Raw genomic sequence first — 25447 nt, 5'->3', positions numbered from 1 at the left:
AGCTAAATGACTAATTGAATTAAGAAAAGAACAAATAAATGGCCTTGCATATATACAGTATATATATATATATATATATATATATATATATATATATATATATATATATATATATATATATATATATATAATTGTATATTCACCTCTGGGCAGCAGGATAGGAATGGTTTGATGTAAATGTTTGAGTTGTACACTTTCAGGTCATGATCGCCCAAACCACGTGTTACACCAATAGTTGCCATGACCCGGGCCTGGGAACACAAATACAAATTTAAAGTTGTAGTTTGAGGTGCCATTAGAGCAAAAAGGTTATCTTTCCTATATTTAAATGTATGGCTGGTTGACACAAAACATCTCCATTAAGTTTTTTTATGATTATCAAAATTTAAAATTTTGGTTAAAACTTTCATTAATGAATAAACAAACCTTTTTGTGACTGGTCACTATATCTTTAAGGTTTTTCACCATTATAATCACCTTTTTGCCATCACTGTTATTTTAAATGTTCCAGTAGTGTGACAAATGACTTCTAAAAAGGGCAAATGTTCCATATTGTTTCTCAATTAATATGAGGTCTTGTCAACAGCCCATATACTGTATTTTATTTTATTACACTTGACATAATTCTGCTAATTTGCAAAACCTCACTACCGTTGCTTTTAAAAAGCACGGGGTTAACCACTCTTATAATAAAAACAAGCAAGTATCCCCCCCCCAACATTTAAGCCTTGATCAATGGAAGCATGTAAATGCTTCATGCTGCAATCCAAATCTACACCCTTGGTTAGTCCTGTGACAAATGTAATTTATGTAGTTTAAAACAAAATCCATCAACAGCATCTGGTTGGTTATATCGTTACGGAAAATAAGCAATATTCAGTTACCTTTTTTCCCTCCCCATAAATCAGTGGGAATTTTAGATCATCCTCTACAATTGTCTTATATGCCCTGGAATAATAATGGAAAGTGGTTAAGGAATACAATAAAAAATAATACATTTAAAGCTTTGAAACAAAAGAAACTATGAAATATCTAAAAATAACAGCCACAATAATTCATCACCCTAACACTCTCATTCATTCAAAGACATTGAAACTCACCAGCCAGTCATTGTGTGGTCTCTGAAGAGCATCTTCTTGCCAAGTTCCTTGTGTTGGATACGTCTGGGGAACTCAATATGTGTAAACTCATTCCCGAGCAGCTCTGGTTTGAGGAAGCCCTAGATTCAAACAGCTCAAAACCATTACAACTATCCAATAATTCAAGCAGCATTCAGCCACTCTACAGGATAAATGAATTATATGGAATTCAAATGGAACCAAATTTGGAACACAAATCATATGGAGACTATTACATGACTTGGAATTGTATTGGAATTAGACTAACTCACCAGATGCTGTAACCTCTGTCTTTCACTTTCAGGTGTGAACTCACTGGACATGGGGATGACCTCATTGCTACGGACAATTATCGCTCTGTGGGGAAACAACACTCTTAAAGGAATAGTTCACCCAAAAATGAAAATTGCCTCATCTTTTACTCACCCGTATGCCATCCCTGATGTGTTTGACTTTGTTTCTTTAGCAGAACACAAATTAATATTTTTAGAAGGATAGTTCAGCTCTGTAGGCCCATACAATGCAAGTGAATGGGTCCCCAACATTTTGAAGCTCAAAAAATCACATAGGTCAGTATAAAAGTAATCCATAAGACTCCAGTGGCTAAATCAATGTCGTCAGAAGCAATTTGATAGGTGTTGGTGAGAAACAGATCAATATTTTTTTAAATACATCCTCCCTGCTCAGTCAATCTCAACTTTCACGTTCTTCTTCCTGTGTTTTTGGTGATTCACATTCTTCATGCTTATGCCACCTACTGGGCAGGGAGAAGGAGAATTTCTAGCAAAAATTGACATAAATATTGATCATCTTCTCACCCACACCTATAATATAAATTCTGAAGATATGGATTTAACCACTGGAGTCATATGGATTACTTTTATGCTGCCTTTATGTGCTTTTTGGAGCATCAAAATTACTTGCATTGTTTGGGCGTACAGAGCTAAGATATTCTTCACAAACTTTATTTGTGTTCAGCAGAAAAAAGAAAGTCATACACATCTGGGATGGCATGAGGATGAATACATGATGAGAGAATTGTTCTATACTAGTCCTATAATTTTATATTTAAGTGTTTTTACATCTACTACAATGTGTATTTTACACTCTACAGAATTGCAGTTTGTCATTGACGCTAACTGTTACTGTCTGAGTTGTCATTATGATGAAATGTGTCATTTGTGAAATCAATGTGGAAAGTAGTTGCAATAACAGTAATTAGAAGATAATATTGTCTACCTAAGGACATACTTTAAACATTAAACTGTAACTGTACCTAGTTCTTGTATTTATAGCTAGTAGTAGCAATTACTTTCATTTCAAACTTTTTTCCTTATTTTTCTGATTTGACATTTTACTGTATATCTCAGTGTGTAAATAAGGTAGCTGCAAAGGTAGACTGCTTTTGTTTTGTTCCCAATCATGTCACCTGTGACTGAGTAAAATGTTTTTGATAGCCATATGAAATTACAGTGAACGATCCTCTCTGCCCATATTTGGTTGACTTCCACCTCTGGCTGCAGCAGTCTGAATTCTAATACGATTGGTTTAGCATTCCATGATGCTGGACAACGTACTACATAATTTCAGATGAAGTCGGAAATCTAGGGTCCAGGAAAGATATCGTGTTTTTAGCCAGATAGCACATTAATGCGCTATCTGGCTAAATGATCAATACATCGCTCATTGTGCTGCGTGTGGATTATCTAATGATCAATACATCCGATTGCGTTTTGTGTGGGCTAGTTTTAAATATTATCGCTTCTCCAAGTAATGGTGTGTGATAATTTTTTTTTTACACAAGCACAACTCACTACATGCCCCACTGAAAGCGAAAACCACATTATAGCGACCATGAGGAGGTTAACCCAACGTGACTCTACCCACCCTAGCAACAGAGCCAATTGGTTGCTTAGCAAGCCAGACTGGAGTCACTGAATTTGAACTTGCAACTCCAGGTGTGGTAATCAGCGTCTTGTCTTGCTGAGCTACCCAGACCCCAATTTGATCAGTTTGATGTTTTTACTGATTACAATAAAATGTGCAGTGCAAAATTATTAATCAATTATCAAAACAGAACACTTCTGATTTGTCTGAAAATTTCAAAACACTTGTTCAGTTTTGGTCATAATGCTTAAATGTATTATAAAGTACAGCTTCTATGCTTTAAAACAATACCTATTTTGTGTTGGTCAAGACTGTTGTTGTTCATATTTGTATAGTTATGTTTTTCTCGGCGGGCCCATCCGAGCTTAAAGTGTTAAAGCTATTCTTTGGAATACTGTAGATAAAAAGCTGCTACTACCTGACAGATAGCACTAAATAGGTGTCCTGAGAAATTTCAATAACACTTTATTTTACAGTCCTTTTCTCCATTTACGTACTATATAAATACAACAACTATAGTAATTACTATGTACTAACCCTAAGCCTAACCCTTTGGTGTGGCTAAGGTGGTAGAGCGGGTTGGCCACTAATCGCAGGGTTGGTGGTTCGATTCCTGGCCCACATGACTCCACATACTGAAGTGTCCTTGGGCAAGACACTGAACCCCAAGTTGCTCCCAATGGCAGGCTAGCTCTGTTGTCATTGGTGTGTGTGTGTGTGTGTGTGTGTGTGTGTGTGTGTGTGTGTGTGTGAATGGGTGAATGAGTCATAGTGTAAAGCCATTTGAAAACCGCTAAGGTTAAAAAAAGCGCTATATAAATGCAGACCGTTTCTTGGGTAATTACACAATAAGTATACTGAAAGTACACATACATTAAAATAAAGTGCAACTTAAATTTTATAGCCCCAGGCTCTGTCAACAGCCAAAAAGCATCTGACAGACCACGTGTTTCAAAAAATGTGGATGAGCCTTTCTATCAAATCTTTTGAGGACGGAGTTTAGGAGAGAGGGCGTGTGTTTTAATGGAATGGTGGCGATTTGATTCAGTGGCTAAGTCTTTGGTGACTTACATCGCTTACAGTAGCTTTAAATATCAATATATTGTTTATAAAACACATTAAATATATATATTTCATTAAAATGATCTGTTTAAACCTCTTACCTGCTGTCTCCAGCATTTGCAACATAGAGTTTTCCCAACATGTGTATTGCAACCAAGGCACAACAGCCACCAGAGATGCTGTAAGACTCTTTCTCTCTCTCTATGAGGTCATCCTGCAGAGTAATACAACAGAGGTTGAGTATTCTCTTCTATTTGCATTACATCTATGGTCAGCACAATCAGAATTTCCTTTTACACACACATGTAAATTTTATAGATACTTCTGATGTCAAATGAATGAGCCCTAGACCAGGGGTTCTCAACAGGGCATTCAAAGGATGCCAGGGGGCGCTGAAAGCAAATTAGTAGAGATGGGGTTGTTAGGTTAAAAATGGGGGGCGTTTATCAGTCATAATAATCAAATCTATTTATCTAGACTTGGTGTATATCAGTTGGTTTTCAATTATACGGGTTGGTATGTATTTGTACTGCGGTTCATCTGATTTTGAAGGCTAGCATTGCATCTGAAGTATCTGGCTTAGCAGCATCAAATACACAGGCGGAAGAGATTGAAGTGGTAAGGGAATGAAGTAGGTGGGCATTCATCAAAAAAGGTTGAGAACCACTGCCCTAGACAATATAAATTCATCCATCTACCTCACAGGTGTCAAACTCAGTTCCTGGAGGGCCACAGTCCAGCAGAGTTTAGCTCTAACCCTAAATAAACACACCTGAATCAGCTAATTAAGGTCTTCAGAAGTGCTTGAAGATTACAAGGATGCATGTTAGTACAAGGCTGTAGCTAAACTCTCCAGGGCTGTGGCCCTCCAGGAGCTGAGTTTGACACCCTTCAACCACATTAGCAGATGAATGGTGGACCAGATGGATGTTGGTTCTCAAGCCTTTCCAGCAATATAAATTCTAAAGTCTGTGCCCACAGTTCTCACCATCTGTCTGAATGCCGTCTCTATGATCCCCATCACCAGGCTCTCCACACTAATGTCTTTCTCCATGTGGAACCGTGGCTCATCCAGGAGCCCATCCTGCTCCTCTCCATCCAGACAGGCCCCTTTTTTGGCCTCAGCCTGGAAGGGGCTCCCGTTCTTGGCCAGACAAATGGGCGGTGGGCTGTTCTGGTTCTCAAGAAGATGGGCGACATCACAAAGCCGATCACGGATGATACGTTGGAGGAGTTTGGATGCCATGAGAGCAGCGCCGGAGCCAGCATGTCCATCAAAAACACCCCAAAAGTGCATGGGAATACCTATAGTGTCCTGCAAGGATGAGAGAGAGCCGAAGTTAAATACAATGAGTTAAAGCATAGTCCCTTTTTAAGACAAGACAGGTCACTATGTGGCCATCTACTTAATGCCCCTGGGCACCTATTTTATAAGTCATACAAGTACCTACCAAAATCTCAATATTATGTTTAGGTAAACCTGACCCTGTCGTTTTTTTAAGGCTGATTTAGCTAATGTACATGCCATGTGCTCTTTTAACATGTCCTCTTTTAACTGTAAAACAAAGAGGCAATTAGCTCTATTAACTATTAGGCAGGACTGTAGTCATCATATTTAAAGGGATAGTAGAGAGAGGGGTTTAGGTGGGGGAAGGGGAATGTCACGTGATGCAAGCAGAAGGGAAGGGGAGAGGTCACTGTCCTGGTTAATGACCTCTCGAGTAAATACTGCTGGAGATTTTCAATCCAGTTTTCACTGTTTGGAACAAACTACCATGGTGTTTTTTTTATTTTGAGAGCTGGACAGAGAAAGAAAGCCCATAGGAATGAGAAATCACAAATTAGATTTCTTTTAATCTCTTAATTTTTGCTCCTAAACTTCAGTGAGATTAAATGGAGGGCAATTGGAGAGTTTGCTTCTAGCTGTAGGTTTTAAGTCTAAAGTCTACACTTCTTCTTGTTCATGTAAACAGGAAGTAAATGTTCAAAAGTTGTGCAGTATGTCAGCAATTGTCTCATGTTTCTATTTATTTCTCCAAAGCAATTCTAGGAGGAACATCCAAGACAAAATTTACATTTAAATGAACTCCATTAGGATTTCTGGGATATTAAATAGCTACTTCTTAGCAACAAAAACTTCCTTTGGTTTGAGGGAAGGAAAATATAAAGAAATGAGGTATAAAGAGAGAAATGTCAGACCACACAATACCAAATCCACACTTCAACAGATGTCACAATACTCAGAACCCTTATTTAAGTGTCAATGCAATGCTATCTCAGAAGACATTTAATCAATCAGACTTAAACAGCTTTAAATTGTGGATTATAAGAGTAAGTTTAGGGTGAAAGGAAGGGGGGATCTAAAGGTTAGACTGCGGATAAGACCAGAGAGATCAGACTACAACTCACCACCTCAAGCAAACACAAGCAATCACTCTGAAGGTCATAAGTCGAGATTTCTAAGTGAAAACAGTGCCTGAACAGTGCCTGTATTTGTCACATGACAAATACTCTCACACAGAAAAAAAAGCATTCAGAAAGTTCAGTTTCACCTATGGCCGTAACCAGATATGAGGTCACCGAGGTTCAGACCTTGGTCAAATTTTCATATTCAAATATACATTTTGATACTATGTACATAGTACAAGTGGTTGAAAACTCATTTGAGAGTCAGCATGCATGTATAATTCAGTTTAGACAGTTGGTTGGATTCTTATGTGTCCACAAATACTACAAGTGTGACAAAACGATGCTACCTGAAGCTGCGCAGTGGATTTGCCAGGCAGAGCAGAGTAAAAGCGGGACCGGTCTCACTAATCTGATGAACCAGCTCTGTGCTGTCCAGAGGTTAACACAGTATGAATTGCGTGCGACCCATTTGAATTTGACAAAGAATTTTCTGTTATAAACCCATCTGATATGAGACACTTAAAGGCTCTGTGCTGAAGCTAGTTGAAACAAGATTAAACAGCCCGTCATATTAAACTACAGTGACGAGGTAAACAGGAAAACATTGTTCCATTCACAACAGTAATTACAGGCTTTTCATTCCACAAATCAGCACCCTTATAGAAATATACATGACAGTTACTGTAGTAACATTAACTGTAGTAGTCACTAGTAGTGTACAAATGTACTATAAGATCATGTTATCCCTGCATAATTTGAGAATGTTACACAGAGTACAGTATGTTGTGTACTTCAATGGATGCGAGGAAAACCAAACCTTTGTACAAAAGGTGTTATCATGGTTAATCAATGTCACAAATGTTTGTGTCATTTCCAAAAATTTGAATGAATGAACAAAACATTTATATAGTGCTTTTCTGACACTACACTCAAAGCACTTAACACAGTGAACAGGGGACCCTTCTCAACATGTGCAGCACAGTCCTACACTGTGCAGCATCCACCTGGATGTTGCGACAGCAGCCATAGTGCACTAGTACACTCACCAGCTATTGGTGGAGAGGAGAGAGTGGAGTGGAATTAATGGATGGGGATATTTAGGAAGCCATGATTGATAAGGGCCAATGGGGGGAATTTAGCCAGGACACCAGGGTTACAACCCTACTCTTTTCAAGAAGAGTTTCAGAACCTCGGTTTAATGTCTCACCTGAAGGACAGTGCCTTTTTACAGTATAGTGTCTCCATCACTATACTGGGGCATTAGGACCTACACAGTCCACAGTGAGAGCACACACCCTGCTGGACTCCCTAATACCTCTTCCAGCAGCAACCTTAGTTTTCCCAGGAGGTCTCCCATCCAGGTACTGACCAGGCTCAGCCCTGTTTAGCTTCAGTAGGCAACCAGTCTTGAGCTACAGGGAGATATGGCTGCTGCAGTTTCTTCTTCATTTCATGTCTTATTCATGTCATAACGTTTCTTTCTTTAAAATGATTTGTTAAAATTTTTCTATTGTAGTAAAACCATGGTTAATATGATCAAAACCATGGTTTTTCCACCACCACCACCACCACCACCAAAAAAAAAAAACAACAACATGGTTACAGTCATGGTTATAACACTCCTAGATACCACAACATTACTACAGTAAAAGCAAGGTCACTCAGGGCTGGCCCGTCCTACAGGTGATACAGACAACCACCTAGGGCCCCGATGTGCCTGAGGGGGCCCAGGGAACACATGCATAGTAAACGAACAAGTCATAAGATTACGAAACATTGATGACTTTTATTTAGAAATTCTCTGCAGTCCAATTGTTTCTAGAGAGCACACACGCAGGACAACGTGCAACATGCGTGGACCTGATAATTTAACATCATAATTTATAATGATGGTGAAAATACAAATAAAATAACAGCAGTGTATCTAAAATTGGTGAGAAGTAAAGCTGAGCAGTACACACTAATCTGCATAATTTATTCATAATGTAAAGTATTGCTGGGAACTGGAGCATGGCTTCTTTTCACAATATTACTAGACAGGAAGGAATTCAGATACTGCCGATATAAAGATGCAAATAAATCAAATAGAGTAAAAATTAATCTGGAAATGAACCAAACCATCCTATCTGCAAAAATGTCAGCTCTCTAAGAGGAGTGTTAATTCTTTACATTTGTTTACAAATATATATTTCGAGGTGTTGTGTTTATTTAACACAACACAGCAATATGTAATTTTATTTATACATAATTATACATTATACATTGCTGTAGTTACCTTATTTTCCCTGATGTTTTAAATTGTATTCACTTTTACACACATTGTGGTCAACCTTTTGTTTCCAATGATTTTATTGCTCTAAATAAATATTTACACATAGTTATGTGAGTTGTTGAAATGGAATTTCAAGCATTTTCAACATTGTCCTATACAATTAATACTATCTAACACTATTTTAAACAGCATTTTCTTATTCTGTGTTACTTTAATGGGTAATGGTTGTATACTTTTCATAATACAGGTTCATCATTTTATTTTCGGGTCTACTTGAATAGGTTTACATGCTTTAATGTTCAAAAAACATATTATTTTTCTCATACTGTACAATGGTGCAGCACCTCTTTTCACCCTCTGTCTGAAACACTAGTTTTAGCTCCTGTCTCTTTAAAGTCTCCCTTTCCGAAAAGCCCAGTCTGCTCTAATTGGTAAGCTGGCCAAGTGTGATCTGTTGTGATTGGTCAACCGCTTAGAGCATGTGTCGGAAATGTAACATCCCTTACCATCATCGAAGTAGCCCTTTGGCATTATGCAAATGTGCTACATAGTGACATAGTTAAGTTACGGAGGTAATGGCTGGACTGCAAACCAGTTGTTTCAGGCAGTTCAGGAGCAGTGTTTTCTGTGGGAGAGAGTAACTCCTTTTTACATACACAAACAACTGTATTACACACTAAAGGAAATGTAAAATCCCAAAAAGCATTAAAGGGCCTCTTTAACATTAGTTAACTACATTAGTTAACATTAATTAGCAATGAACAATACTTGGTAATAATCTTGGTTTATGTTCATTTCTACATAGTACATTTTTAACATTAGAAATTGTATAAGTTAACATTAGTTAATACAATATGAACTAACATGAACAAAAAATAAACAATTGTATTTTTTATAAATTTACATTAGCCAAGATTAATAAATGCTGGAAGATTGTATTAGACATTGTTAATGAAACCTAATGCAAACCTTATTGTAAAATGTTACCCAGTAATTATCATTCTTGCAGTTTCCATGAACTCATATTAATTGAGACACTATGGAGCTATACAGTTTAGAGCTTCTTTTTTAGTGCTTTCTATTAAAAAAATCTGCTCATCACGTTTGCAGTGGTTCTATTGATGATTTAAAGTTACTGTGGCAGCGGGGGCATGGTCAAGCACCCGTCCGGGAGACAAAAGCGGTAAGGGCGCTTACACCTGAGCTAAATTATGTCTAACACCTGTGTCTAATTGCAGTAAGCATGGGGAGAGCGGCATAAAAAGCCACAGAGCCTCGAGAGAGGGGGAGGGTTCATCCGTCCTCCGCAAGTTGGACAGCTGCCTTCAGCGATGCCGTGTGGTGGCACTGGACCCACTCCGCCGTTCTCCTGGGTAAGCGTTGAACAAACTGCTCCAGTACCACCTGGTCGACAAGTCCCTCGACGTCACGGTCCCCCGCAAGCAGCCACCTCCGACAGGTGTCCCGGAGCCGTTGGGCAAATGCAAATGGGCGGTCAGACTTTTCCAGCTTCATACCCCAGAAGAGCTGGCGATTTTCCTCCGGGCTCCGACCAACCCGTTGCAAGATGGCTTTCTTCAAGTCTGTATAGGCCAGGAGGTTTGTTGCCGGCATTTGTTGAGCCGCGAGTTGAGCTTCCCCAGAAAAGAGAGGGACTAGGTGGGCTGCCCATTGGTCATGCGGCCAACCCCAGATTTCCGCTGTGGACTCAAAAAGATCAAGGAACACCTCTGGATCGTCTGCCTGCCCCATCTTCTGTAACACGGGCGGGGGCAGTGTGGCGCGAGTGTCCGGGGTCGCGGCTGCGGATGGCGTGCCGGTCCTCTGCTTGAGCCTGCATAATCTCGAAGAATCGACGATCCTGGTCCTGCCGGAGCTCAAGCAGGGATTGTTGGTGGCTCTGATGTAGTGTAGCGAGGGACTGGAGGACCTCCGCCAGCTGGGAGGACTCTACGGGGCGACCCTTCTCCATACCTGGACGAATTCTCCAATTTTTTATTCCCGGGTTTCAGCACCAGTGTAACGTTTTCCCCAAAGGATGACACGTAGAACAGCTTTTTGGCTTCAAGGTAAGAATCTTTAATATACACACTTTCTAACATATACAATTATACAGCAGACTTTCTCGTTTGTTGCTGGTTTGGGTGTAGGCACTCTCTCTCTCTCTCTCTCAAGGCTCTGTGGCTGCTGCTTTTATGCCGCTCTCCCCATGCTTACTGCAATTAGACACAGGTGTTAGACATAATTTAGCTCAGGCGTAAGCGCCCTTACCGCTTTTCTCTCCCGGACGGGCGCTTGACCACGCCCCCGCTGCCACAATTACCTTTGATGAATTTTATGCAGGCAGCCAATGGAGTGAAATCAAGAGGAGGGTCACATTAGACCTCTTTGGCTGATTGAAGACCATACACGCCACTACATTCTGGGCCAAAGCATTGCATTAGTATAGTCTTGAAAAGACTACAGCTTGGACCAGGAGCTGCCAGCATTTTCAGACAGGAAAGGTCTGATTTTCCTGATGTTGTAAAGCGCACCTGCAAGACTAGGCAGCTCAAAACGAAATAAAACAAGCTACGTGATCATGGCGAAGGATAACATCAAGAGGTAGATTGGCATGCAGGTGCGAGGGACTTACTGTATAAATGTGTAAAGGGGTAAAAGGGAAAGGAGGAGGTGAGAACCGGCTTGACAATATAAGTAATAATTTAATGATTAACTTAAAGCAAAAGACATACAACACAAACGCATACAGGGCAGCTGCCTGTAGCTCCCTCTCTCCCAAACTGCTTCCTCCGGCCGCCTTTATCCCTCTTGTCGGCTTGATTAGCCTGATTAGGGTCCGGACGTGCGTCATCATGACCCAGCCCCACCCTACTCCTTGCCACACTCCTCTCTCCATTGCTTCAGGCCGGGGAGCCCCCAGCATGACGTACACCCCCCCTCCTTTCCAGGAGGGAGTGTGCCCATGTGCCAGCAGGCCTTCCCCACCTTGTCGGACCTGGGAGGGAGACAAGATGAAGAAAAAAAAAAAAAAGAGCGAAAGGCCAACAAGGAGGGACAGCGGAACAGAGAGAAGATTTTCTCTGATATGCCTTAACCTGGTCCTCGGTCACTCCTCCACTCTCTAGTGTATGACAGCTGCTCCTCCCCGGGTGGATCGGACTCAGTCCTCCAGCCCCTGGCAGATGGAAAGCCCTGCCGCATTTTGGTGGATGATAAGGGTCTCCTTCAGCTCCAGGCGTTCGGCAGTGAGCCCCTCCCTGCTGGCAGACGGCGGTCTTCTCTTTGACCCTGCTGTGTTTTAGTAGCCGGTAGGGGTCTCCTCTGCCCCTGGCAGCGGCCCAACCACTGCATGCGGTCAGTAGGGAGCCCCTCCTCCCCTCGCAGTCGGCGGTCGTTCCTCCAATTTCAGGCAACTGGGCTCCTCAGTCCTCCAGTGGATGGCTGCGGCTGCTCCTTTGGTGTGGATGGTAGTGGCGAGGACTCTACTGCAGTGCATCTCTCCTCCTTCCTGGGTTTCGGCACCAATGTAAAGGGGTAAAAGGGAAAGGCCAACACGGAGCAACAGTGGGAGAGAGAGAGAGAAGAGAAAAAAAACCTACTCGCCGGTTCTCTGATATGCCGTAGCCTGGTCCTTGTTCACTCCTCCACCCACTAGTGGATGACTGCCGCTCCTCCCCTGGTGGATTGGAGGCAGTCCTCCCCAAAATGAAATCTCGAAATCTCTCGATGTTGCTCATATGCCAATGATTATGCCCCAATAGGTTGCTGACCCCTGATCTATGTCATGTGAACTTATGTTTTGTAACCTTTAGTTCTACTAAGACACAAAGCACTTCTAAAAATCCATCTGTAAACTGGGTTTGCTGGAGTTTATAGCTGCCCCTGCTGCAAAGATCAGAATATGTTTTTTGTATAATGGTGGTCCCCAGCATAGAATTCTGGTGCTGTTGTCTTCAGAAGGGTTTCAGAAACAGCTTCACAAAAAGGCGATCTATGGTCATGATGGTCTACCAGCTTTACCAGCTAAGTTTTGATTGTGATCATGGCTATGCTGGTCCACTAGATATACCAGTACTAAAAGGGAGGTTGTACTGTGACATTTTAGATGAACCACTATTAAGGCAATTTTTTTGTAGGCAGCTGCACTATTAGTGAGTTTACATTTCATTATGACAGAACAAAGCCTAATCTGAAACCAGGTATTTATGATTTTATTTACATAGCATTTTATTGTTATATAGCATATAGTTTTGTCAGCGATAATGAAGACGAGATTATATACTAAATTATCTTTATTTGGGGCCTTCATCAGTAAATACTGATGCATGATTAATTACGATGAATTATTCTAAATTTGCGTCACGCATCAACAATGTGGACAACCGAAGCATTCTTTGGCCTTTAGTCAGCCATTGGTCTTTCCCACTCCATTAACTGAATATTTGTTATGGCTTTGACAACGACAACAACAATTACTAAACAATTTAATTAAAACATACCATTAAAAAATATTACTGCAAGATATTAACAGTGCACAAACAGAAGAAGAAACATCTATAGAAACATCTGTTTTTAGAAGAAGAAACAAATCTTCATTAGTACACCCAAATGACAATAGTCAATCATACTGTTCACAAGTTATAATTGTTATAGTTTACTTCCATGTCGTTTCTTCATCAAATAGCAATGTAAAATGTAAACCAAGTCAATCACTGAAACAACAGCACCACCTTGAGTTAGAAATAGCATGTATAATACATATGCGTACATGCATATACTGATAATTCACCAATGTCACACAGAAAATCAATGTGATATAGTATGTATGATATGATTATAGTACTTATTTCTCTTGTAATAAACAAAGAAAAAAATATAATGTGAAAGTAAATTTATATAGATATTAAATAATCATAAAACTATAATTTATGGAAAAATAAACCCCCCCAGACACTTATATACCCAGGGTCTCTAATGAACCTATAGACATTTGGTACTTAAGCCATTATAAAAAATATTTATATTTTGTGCAATTTTGGTAGTTTTTTGAGAAAGAAGTTTCTAAGAGAAAGATTGAGGAATACTAAAGAGGTGTGGGCACAAAACATTGGATGAGGTACAGGGGGTGGAATGAGGTCCCAGTCACTAAAAGTGATTTTAAAAGTGTAAAAGTGGTGAAAATGTATATTCCAATTATATCCTGATTTACATGTTCGCTTTAAAATGGACAGATGTCTTCATCAAGCTTAATGGGGTTCCTCGGGTCAGTGAGGTCAGCAGAGCTCCTTCAGCAAATCTAAATCTTTCATAATGTTACCTGAGCCCGGTTTTGCCCATTCAACTGATCCACAACTATTCCACTAAAAATAAGACTATGACATAGTTTTTTTTTTTACCACATGTTTTACGAGGAAAGAAGCATTCTGCTAAAGAGGATGTGCCATATCAGCCCAAAATGCACCAGAAATCATGCTATCTGGGAACATCTCGTAGTTTAATGCAATATGATTTTAGACACACTAATCCTAATCTCAAACTATTAAGGATAGTTAGTATGCACACCTGGACAACATAAGCAATCATTTGCTTCACTTACCTCACAACATGAAGTGATTGCTCAACAATTATCTTAAAAGTGGTCCAACGTCAGAAACAATGCCGTGTTTTGGATGAATAAATATTGATCCCAAGAATTGAGGTAATGACCATACTAACATTTTGAATAATCAGAGAGCATAAGTGATTTTTGTTTTAATACCATGATTAGAAAAATAAAGAAATTCAAATTAAGTTTTTTAGCAATACACAGTCAACATAAAGGTTTAATGATGTAACTGAACTTAAAACAACATAAAACATAAACAATCAGACATACACAACGCAGCCGCGTGTAAAGCCGCGTGTAAAATTTCTCCTGATGCACACCATAACAGTGCCGTCATAACTCATTCAAACATATACATCTCAGAATACGACAGTTGCAAACGGTCATGAGACACTTGAGAGCCAATGAACATGCAACATCACTGCTGTAAAACCGGTGGTCGTAATGCTTCTTGAGGCTGCAATTTTGTTATTTTGAAAACGAAACCAAACAACACGGGTGTACGGTTACGGTGGGCGAGACGGCAGATGGAGACGGAGATCACAGAATAAAAGGCTTGAATTTGGGGTTGCTGAAGGGGGTTTCCCCCAGGGTACCATACAAGCTAGAACCACTATTGATTACACGTAAACATTTGTAAATTTCTATGGGCGTTCATTTGTAAAATCATGATGTTTAGATGCTGTCAATACATCATTATTATACGTTTCGTGTCTTTGCAAACGTAAGAGAATGTACATTTGCTAGAACTATTATCAATATGAATATGTTTTAATAAAAATTTGTAACAAACTATAAAGGTGTTTTTAAGCAAGCACATTCGCTACATGGAGCCAGAATGTGTGTACAGGCACAAACAAAACTTAACATGAATACCAAAACTTGGTATCTTTTTTGAAGCATGAAAGTGGCTGAATGCCATTCTGGCCTAATTAAACCCCTAAAAGCATCCCATTTTGGTACCTCCAAGATATTGTATTATAGTTGCTTATTCACTTACTCCGGTGTCCTCCAGTAACATGGAGCAGCGTTGCTGTTTACTGCTGATCTTCCTCACATACAGCAGCTCACAGGACGCCTGGTCTTCATTCAGCATGCTCTTTCCAGCATTTATCACCCTGAAAGAGAGACAAACCAGATCACTGCTATTACTTTCACCATTATGTTCTATGCAATTTTATATTATATCAAAAAGCCAAGTCATATTATAATGAAGACACCATAAACCCATAACAAAAGTGCATTAATGATGTTTGCTAAGGCATACATAGGTTTTAGTGATTTTTCGGAACCCCCCTAACATACAGTAAGTTCTACATTTCGAGGTGAAACTTGTCCCCAATTTGTGCTATTAACCACCCAAGCAACCACTCGGAACACCCTAGCAACCACCCAGATCACCTAAACAATGCAAACTGGTAGTCTTATATATCTAAATGTATTCTTTTACATTACATTGATTTGTTTGTACTACTAAGAGTTATCCTCAAACAGTCTCAATAATGTCATCACATCCAGCTTTAAAATGTCAAGGATTTCCTTTTCAATAGGGGAGAGACATCTTTAAGCCCACAGGTTAGAGGAAAAGAGTATCCCTGCACAGCACAATGATCTAAGCCATCCAGGAAGAGCTGGTCTGGCTTACAAACCTGATCCATACATGAAAGCACGCAGAGAGAGAGAGAGAGAGAGAGAGAGAGAGAGAGAGAGAGAGAGAGAGAGAGATTAACAGATTTTATACAGCAGTGTAAAAGAAAAAGATTATGCCAAAGGGGGTATTCAATTCCACAAATAATGGTAAAAATAATGCACCTTTGGAAAACATGTAAAGTTACTTATATTTTTAGACACTTTGGTAGTATCATCCACTAATTTAGGTTAATGGATAAATAAAACTTAGCCCAGTAAAAGTATCTGAAAAATCATGTGCACAAAATGTTACATCTAAACCAACTGAACACCTATTGTATGACTGAATATCATTTCTAATGTGATGGCAGTCTAACATGAAGAGAAACATAAAGCCATTATCTCCCAAATCTGGATTACGAAAAGCACTCCTCTTCCTAATCTACAAAGAGCAGTAAGATGCTTCAGAGGGTACCATGATGACCCAGGACATGTGATGAGATATTTAGAAATTGGTAGGTTTTTATCTTAAAAACAGCGTTTCACTATTTCTCAACTATACTGCATTATTGAGTGGTTCACATAAAGTCTGTTGCCCTTTAAAATTGAGGTTTAGCCATTTTTCTTTGTTAAAATACTTTATCCTGTACCTAAAAAACTGAATAGTAATATTTACTTAATTGTTTTCTGCAAGAGTAAATTAATAATGGTATAAAATTAAGAAAAATCTACTTAACATCATGACATAATATTGAATAAAGTGAGTACATTTTTAACTCACTTTAACTTTTGCCAATTTAACTTTTAACATTTCAGTTAATGTTTACTTACAAATCTGATCCCCCTTAAACTCAGGTGTATTTTTGGGCTGCTGCACACATTTCTTCAAACTCAAATTTCACTCAAACTTTTTTCCATAAAGGATTAGTCCACCCAAGAATGATAATTCTCTCATGATTTACTCACCTTTAAGCCATCCCAAATGTGTATGTCTTTCCTTCTTTAGTAGAACCGAATTAAGCATATTTCAGCTCTGTATGTCCTTTCAGTGTAAGTGAATGGGTGCCGAGAGGCTGCTGGCTGTTTGACTGTCCAAAAGGCATATTTAGGCTGCATAAAATTATTCCACATAACTCCAGGCAATCAATGAATGTCTTCTGAAGCAAATCGATAGGTTTGTGTAAGAAACAAATCAATAATTTAAAAGTTTTTAAATTTAATTTGTTGTTTGAAATGACCTAACTCTCGCGTGATGCTCGTTCCTCTGTTGTATACAAAGCACGGCCTTCCAACTTCTTGCGCGTACGCGCCATTATGTTTACAACACGCGACTGCTTCGTGATGGGACTAAGAGTAGCAGGAAGTGTTTTTTTTATTATTAATTAATAAAATATTTATATTTTTTTATTTTTTTTACACAAACCTATTGGTTTTATTGAGCGAATGGAGTTGTGTGGATTATTTTTATAATGTGTAAATATGCCTTTTGGACCATCAAACATCTTGCAGCATCATGGCACCCATTTGCTTTCATTATATGGACAAACAGAGCTGAAATATGCTTATAAAAATCTTCATTTCGGTTCTGCTGAAGAAGGCAAGACATATGCATCTGGGATGGCTTAAAGGTGAGTAAATCATGAGAGAATTATCATTTTTGGGTCAACTAATCCTTTAAACTACCTTATTCAATGTAGAAAGTACTTAATCTTTTCTGCCACAGTATATTTCGTTCACATAAACAATCACATAATATTTTTTTTCAGTAAGTCCCTGCTTAATGTGCATTTGTAGGTTGATTTCCTCGAAAAGTGTCAAATGTGGCAAACAATTGGTTTGATGTACATTTGAAACAAGGAAGTTGGAGTTGAAATGCCTGCATCAAATACAGTAACTTTTCAGTTACAAGCTACATGTGAATACTACAAATATCATAACTATAGTATGCTTTTGTTTTAAGACAATATATTCATAGTTATAATTGAGCATAATAGTGCATCATTTTGATTAGTGAGCTATAAATATTTATATATTACATGCTGTAGTTTACACTGAGATTCTGATAACAAAGCCCCACTCTGTAAGTTCCTCTCAAAAGAGGAAGTGACTCCTTACAGCAGGCTCCTTCTTCAGAAGTCACAAGCCATTTGTTTTCTTTACAACCATTTCTGACAAATTCTTTAAATGAAAGTAACATCAAAAATGAAACTAAGGGAAAACGATTGCTCAATCACTTGTACAGGAAGTCCAACAAAAGTCATACTGTCTGAACAATATATGAAATTAAGCAATGTGTTAAAACCTCAAAAATGTAACCTATTAGTAAGGTTTCTACTAAACTAGTTTTTCTGCTAACAACAAAAAAGTAAAAACTAGCTTTTCCTGCCTTGGGTGATTCTTGAGAAGAGGGAAAGTCTCCACTCTGTCAAAGCATTCAGGAATACACTAGATATAATTTTGCTCTTATGAATTTTATTCATGACTGTCATGTATCATTATCCACATCTATCATGATCTATTTATTACTCTATTTGTTTTCATGTCATATCCCGAGGTTATCAGAGCCGGCCAGAACCAGCTCCGTTCCTGCTTGTGTCGGACTCCACAGCTGCGTGTCGCTCAGTGATGACGACTGACTGCAGCCGGTGCAAGCTAGACATCACTTCAGTCTTTTGACTTCAGATGTATTGATGACAACCCCAACTGTAAGACATCGGCTACTTCATATGCCATCGGCTAAACCTTGTGCTTAGGATGGACCCCACCAAACCTAGCCGAAATAACCTGCTGGTTGAACTGTGATGCACCTCACTGATCTCTGACTGCATCACCTTTTTATATTGACAAACTGAATACATAGACAATAATGTAATTGCCAACAAAAGCCTTCATCAGCCAACTAGCAAAGGACAATGCATCTATGTGAACTTCTGCAGTTAATCCAGGATGAACTTCAAAGACATTAGTCATTAAGTTCATAAAAAGTCTTTTATTTTTTTAAACACTGGACCTTAACACTTACTTAATTTACAAATTTTAAACCATGACTTGCACTGCACACAAATAACACATTTTGGCATTATATTCATGATGTTAGCCAGAGGGGAACTGGCCCCCACAGTGAGTCTGGTTTCTCCCAAGGTTATTTTTCTCCATTAACCAACATCTTATGGACATTTGTGTCACCTTAAGCTTGCTCACAGGGGTTCTAAATACAATTATTATTTAATTATGACATTTTTATATACAAGTTACAATCATATTTAATCAAACTACACAATCATCACTCTAAGACTTTATAGATATTACAGGTTCATTTTATTTGTATATGCATGATCTCCTGTAAATCTGCTTTGAAGCGAGGTGTGCTGTGAAAAAACTTGACATAGCAACATTGGCTCAGCCAATTGGGTGTGACTATCTGTTTGTATGACCAATGGAATATAGAGGGAGTGTTAAGGAAGCCTATTTGAAAACAATTGTTATTTTTTGAAATTCTGTTTGGTGCCACTAGAGGCAAAGAAATGACAAACTTCACTTTTAAAGCAATATTTCACCCCAAATTGATAATTCTCTCATTATTTACTCACCCGCCGCCACAGTGGCCGGCAATTATTTTCTGTGCTAACAACATTACGTAAACATGCAAGGAGGAAATTATGTAAGCCTGCAATATATATAAATTAAGTCTACAGATCAAATTAACCTACAAATCTAAAGAAAAAAGTAGGAAATTCCAACCAAAAACATCTTCATCAGCAAAATGCGATCTTAAATGAAAAAGGGGACTGAAGCTAGGAGGGTGTGAACTAGACAACACACTCACTACATATGAGAACAGTATCATGTTTCTAGTCATTGATCTGACAGTCTCAAAAGCGCAGAAGTGTGTCATTAATGCAATACATCAGATGGCACACTAGCAGCGTGTAATGTTTTCTGGCAAAAACAATTAAAATGTTTCAAACTCCTTAATCATGGATTTAAACTTACAGTGATCTCCCTACCACACTTATAAAATATGTGGTATTACCAAGGTACAGTGATGGTTCAGATGCCAAAATACCATGGTACTGAAACATTACCATATTTATATACCATGGTATTCTTTGAAGTACTGTACGTATGCATGTTAACATGGACATGATACCACGTCCAAAACAACAAAGATCCTTTTTACTTTTTTACCATACTTCAAATTACAATACAGACAATTGAGCTTAGAATTTAGTCTACATTAGGTACTCTGTAGAGAAGTTAACCTGAGCCCTAAATGTATAAACTGTACTTATAATCTCTCCATGAGGCATTGCCAAGAAATGAATGCTAACAGCAAATATGCTTCTTCTAGCAGTACATGTACAACTGCAGAGTATTCACAGCCAAGCCCATCAATGACTTTTAATTACCTCTCAAAAGAAATGTGGAATATGCATTATATAAATTACTGCTCCAGTTTAACATTGCTGTGAGCCCAGGAGAGGGACGCAGCTTTAATATAACTTGAAAAACCTGATGAGTAGTTTTTCACCTCCACCCACAGAGCTTAAAATATAGAGGAAATGAATCCTTTTTGATGGCACTGTATATCTTTGAATTGGGCCTGTATTTATTGTCTTCATCTTTTGCGTGGCATGTTGATCAGTTTGACTTTTCCAGCTCAGTAACACTATGTTAACAGATTGCCAATCTCAAGAGCCACAGTGGATGACACAACAATATCTGAGTGTGAATAAGTAACTGAGTGAGTGAGTTTTTAAGTTAGAAAGAAACAGGAGAAGTGACAAAGTATTTTAGAACAAAGGCTGTCATGGTTTTAAAGACTTAGATCAAGTCACAAATGCCATCCTGAGCACTCCAAGTCTATAAAGGCCACACAAACATGGGCTTGACAAAAAGGTGCATCAAGGATACATCACAGCAATAAAGGAGGTGGTTGTGACTCGTGAGCACTCTTTTGACACATAAAATGACAAACCCTATTATCTTCTAGACTTTACGGACATGCACAATCAACAAAAAAGCCTTTAGGGACTTTATAGGTTTGAAGCATTATAGGTATTTAGTATAATATTAGTATTGCAGTGCAGTATACTAACAAAAAAAATACCAAACAGTACAACGGTACTACCATGGTTCTATAGACATCTCCTATGGTATTTATTTGAAATATCTTGGAGTACCATGTATATAACAATAGAATATGGTAATCATTCAATAGCATGGTATATATCAAAGTTCTATGGTATTAACATGACACCATCACTGTCCCATGACATCATGACTAGGGCTACATTTCACCAGTCTCGATGCCAACAGCGCGCGATGCAATATTTTTGCGATAAGATAATTGCTGCCAAGACCGGCAACACGACAAATCTGATGAAGCACTTGACAGTGCACGGAATAAACTTAAGAGCAGAAAGTTGGTTCATCTTCGACTGCAAGAAGACCAAGCCAGTGCAGTCATTCTCTCAGCGTCCTCCTACCAAAGAGCTTCCTTAAAAACTACTGATGAATGCAGCGGCGCTATGACTGAGACTCTGACAGGTAAGGTTAACGTTTAGCAAACAAACCAACAAACAAAATCGGCTAACTTGTAGTGGTACATGCTTGTGTACTTGTTAAATTAACGTACAGAAGTATAACGTGTGTGGTGACATAGTCCTAAACTGGGACCTACGTAGCGTTAGATATTGTTTGGATGTATGACTATAGATAGCTAGCTAAATCAATGCTAAAAATGCTTTAAGGTCTTCCTAATAAAGAGCTCAGTTAGTATATTTGGCTATTGGTTAATATTTATTTTTCCCACCTGCACGTTCTAGGTGACATTCACCAAAAAGGAAAGTTTCAATGCAGATCTAGTTATTTTATATTGATGGAAGACAAAAACATATTTATTTGGAATAACATGCACTGATCATGCACAATAGGACCAGGAATGTTCTATTAAGAAAGTACTAAATATCAGATCAATTTTGATTTTATACTGACTTTAATTTATTGCCCATAATTAGGGAGTATCAATGTGAACTAAACCCTTTATTAGTGTGTATATGTGTGCACTTGTTAAAGCTGTCAGATTCAAGCATTGTTTGTTTTGAGACTTTTGAAAGTACACTCAGTTTCAGATGCTGTCATCACACTGCCCCAAACAAAGTTCTCATCTTGTACTGTATTTAATAATAGATTAGATAACCAGCGGCTAACTGGGATTATTTTATTATCGCTGAGGGCCTGTTCTCTCTCAGTCTCTCTTCCTAACTATCCCTTCCAAACACTCACACACTTTAAACAAAAAAACACACAACAGTGACAGCTGCACTCAGAAAAGGTCTTTGGGCAGTCTCTGTCACATACATATTTCAACTCTCTAGAACCACATAACATAATGTTTTATAATTTGAGGGTATGACTCCAAGACTGCATAATGTTCCTGGTTTGATCTCAGGCACTTTGTGCAACTATGGTTTTGATCTTTACATAATGGACAATGAAAGCAAGGGTTCCCGCGTCTTTTGACAAATGAGTTTCAGCAGTGCTCCACAACGACAGTAGTTCAAATTTTTACTTGCCCTGCTAATATTTTAACTGACCCCACTACAAAAAATAATACACATTTTTGTTTCAGAAATAAATATATAGTTTTTTTTTCATGAAACAGTAAAGGTTGCTCACTCAAAAGTATATTTCTCTAATAATTTATTCACCCTCATGCTGTTTCAAAGTCTTATGACTTTTATATTTCTGTGGAACACAAACAAAGATATTTTGAAAGATGTATGATTTGTTTTGTTCATATATAATTCAAAGAGGACCAGAACAAGCTCCAAAAAGGACATAAAGGCAGCGTAACAGAAATCCATACAACTTGAGTGGTTTAATCCCTGTCATTTTGAAGCAATATAATCGCTTTGGATGGGAAACAGACCAATACATAAGTTCTTAATCACCATAATTCTTGATATGATTCTTTTCCGCAGCTCGCTCTGACAAGCTTTGCAGAATTTCACATAGGAATGAATGGGAGAATTCCATGTACTGCACATTGTTTAGAAAAATGTTCTCATCAACGAAATGTATACAATTCTTACATGGGCTGGAATGATGTGTGTCATTGTAAAGCATATTCATCTGACATTTTTTGTAAGGTAAGTTGTTAAACACTAATTAGATTGAAAACTGTAGAGACTGTGAATCACAATTGAGGCAAACGAGTATCACAGTAACTTGAAAAGAGAAAAGTAATTTGTCATTTGATGGCAATTACGCAACTGCTAGATTAGTGTAAGTGAACAGAACTGCTCATTACGTCTCATAACACACTCACACTATCATGCTGTGAACTCTTTATTTACTATCGCCTTTACTAAGACCAGAATCAATACGTAAATGAATTAATGTTTAGTTATTAGCTTTAATTTACCTTGGAGCAAATGAAGGTGTTCTTGCTGATGTTATACATGTTCATTAAGGAATGAGGGCTGACACAGATTACTCCATAGCATGCTCTTTTCAAGATTTATTTAAAGATAAAAAAAAGAGGAAGAAAAAAGCACTGTATGAATACTCTTTATGTACCTTGTGTCACTATTATTACAAATGGCTGTTGAATACTCCACCACTATACTACACAATTACTGGTGTGTGAAATCTTCACAATATCTTTGTTTGTGTTCCGCAGAAGAGAGAAAGACATAAAAGATTGAGGATGAGGATGAGGATGAGTAAATTATTAGAGAATCATTATTTTGGGGTGAACAATTTTTTCTTCACAGAAAAAAAACTATTCAAATAATTTCAAATAATTTATTAGGTTTTAAATTTGCTAAATATCTGGATATCATACAGCTATGTAATGTATCTCAATAAAATATAAATTAATATGCACACTTTAGCTGGTCAACGGTGGCAGACAGTCATTTGTTAATAGTTTTAAACCCATTCTGACCAATGCTTCAGAATAGCAGAATATACTTGTATAGAAATGTTCATGACTTTTCCAGGCCTGGAAATCTCAAATACAAAATGTTCTGATATTTTCAGGTTCCCATGACTGTGGGGGCCCAGAAGCTTGTGAAATGCAGTAGCCTACAGAATAATAAAAAAAAATTATGCACGATTATTGCTGTAATAATCTATGGATATCCAGTTTGTCATCCTGTGAGTGGGTGTATAACGTGCTCTATGCCGCAATTCAAGGTTTAAATGTATTGATTAATTCCATAAACTGTAGGCTACGTCATCAGGTTCCAAAGAAGCGTTCCAATCTTCCAGCTGACTGTATAGCGCTCAGAGGTGAATGATAACAACCATTTGCCCTTGGCTATGCGTGACATCTAACCTTCCTCAACAATGACGTCACGGCAATCGCGTCATTTTTAATCAACAATATTTTCAAGTTAAGCAAAACCGAACATTAAAAATTAAAACATAAAAAAAAACACGACTCACTCCGCATATCCCGTTCGCCATGGCAGCCTGCTGTCTCTCTTGAGCGTGATGACCGGTCTGGACGCGTGTTCGGTGGAATACTGCAGCAGCTCAGGTGTCAGGTCCAGGAACTCGGGTCGGCTGTACGGGAATCGCAGTGGAAGCCCGTCTGTTCCGCCGTTCTGCGCGGATCCGTGCTGTTGCTGATGATGGTGGTGGCCGTGTGGGATAATTCCGCTCACCAGCGAGGACATGGCATTTTTAACTTTGCTTATCATCGCAATAAAATATGTGACATCGGCGGCGCGCGAGGAACGGGAATCTTATCGATATAAACCTAAAAACCGAAACGCGCAAAACTGTAGCTGAGGCGCGATGCAGGAAGCGATCGCGTTGACCCCATGTGACGTTTTGACAGACGATGTTTTCCTCATCGAAAAAATCCTCTCTATGTAGACTGTGTTGCCTATATAATCACCCGAGAGGCTTTACGGAGGTAGAACTGCTCATCCGCCTATAGAAGGTCTGTATGATGTATAGCACTCTCAACCGACCAGATAGTGTACGTACACAACCAAGGGAGGTGCATTGTACATGGAGACTGATGCTGCAATGAATGTGGTACTGCCTCTTTTGCAATAATGCAACGGAATGATGCAATAAAGTCCACGATAGGCCAAATAATAAATTGCAATAGTGCTGAAAATAGTTCTAGATGTATAATAATAAGTAAAGGCTTGTAATTTTTTAAAAGAGAACACATTATTCATTATTCAGGAAAAACTCTCTTGGATGGAAATATGAAGTGAACACAAATTCTGTCATCATTTACTCATCCTCATGTTGCTCCAAACATTTGAATTGTTTCTTCTGTGAAGTACAAAAGCCGACTGTCTTAGATCCATACAAAGAAAGTGGATGAGGGCAGTGGCTGTCGAACTCCAAAAAAGGAGAAACATCATAACCCCATAATTAGTCCATACGACTTGTGGCCTATATTCCAAGACTTCTGAAGCCACACAATAA

At 38.5% G+C, this 25447-nt stretch overlaps 1 protein-coding gene across 1 annotated transcript in view; it reads right to left on the bottom strand.

The window, feature by feature from the left end:
- LOC127646629 (protein phosphatase 1H-like) overlaps nucleotides 1–25009 on the bottom strand; it is a 30408-nt gene extending 5399 nt beyond the window's left edge. Inside the window, exons 1-8 of the mRNA XM_052130391.1 lie at nucleotides 24443–25009; nucleotides 15357–15474; nucleotides 5056–5382; nucleotides 4169–4281; nucleotides 1391–1475; nucleotides 1101–1219; nucleotides 885–948; nucleotides 144–251 (exon numbers count right to left, since the gene is read on the bottom strand). Coding sequence (XP_051986351.1) covers nucleotides 144–251; nucleotides 885–948; nucleotides 1101–1219; nucleotides 1391–1475; nucleotides 4169–4281; nucleotides 5056–5382; nucleotides 15357–15474; nucleotides 24443–24699 — 1191 coding nt within the window. The 5' untranslated portion in view covers nucleotides 24700–25009. The remainder of the gene's footprint in view (nucleotides 1–143; nucleotides 252–884; nucleotides 949–1100; nucleotides 1220–1390; nucleotides 1476–4168; nucleotides 4282–5055; nucleotides 5383–15356; nucleotides 15475–24442) is intronic.
- Nucleotides 25010–25447: the final 438 nt, after the last annotated feature.

Source organism: Xyrauchen texanus, chromosome 7 (genome assembly GCF_025860055.1).
Source record: "Xyrauchen texanus isolate HMW12.3.18 chromosome 7, RBS_HiC_50CHRs, whole genome shotgun sequence".
Classification (NCBI taxonomy): domain Eukaryota; kingdom Metazoa; phylum Chordata; class Actinopteri; order Cypriniformes; family Catostomidae; genus Xyrauchen; species Xyrauchen texanus.
The sequence above is the reverse complement of the archived record's forward strand: the minus strand, read 5'-3'. Positions and strand labels throughout refer to the sequence as shown.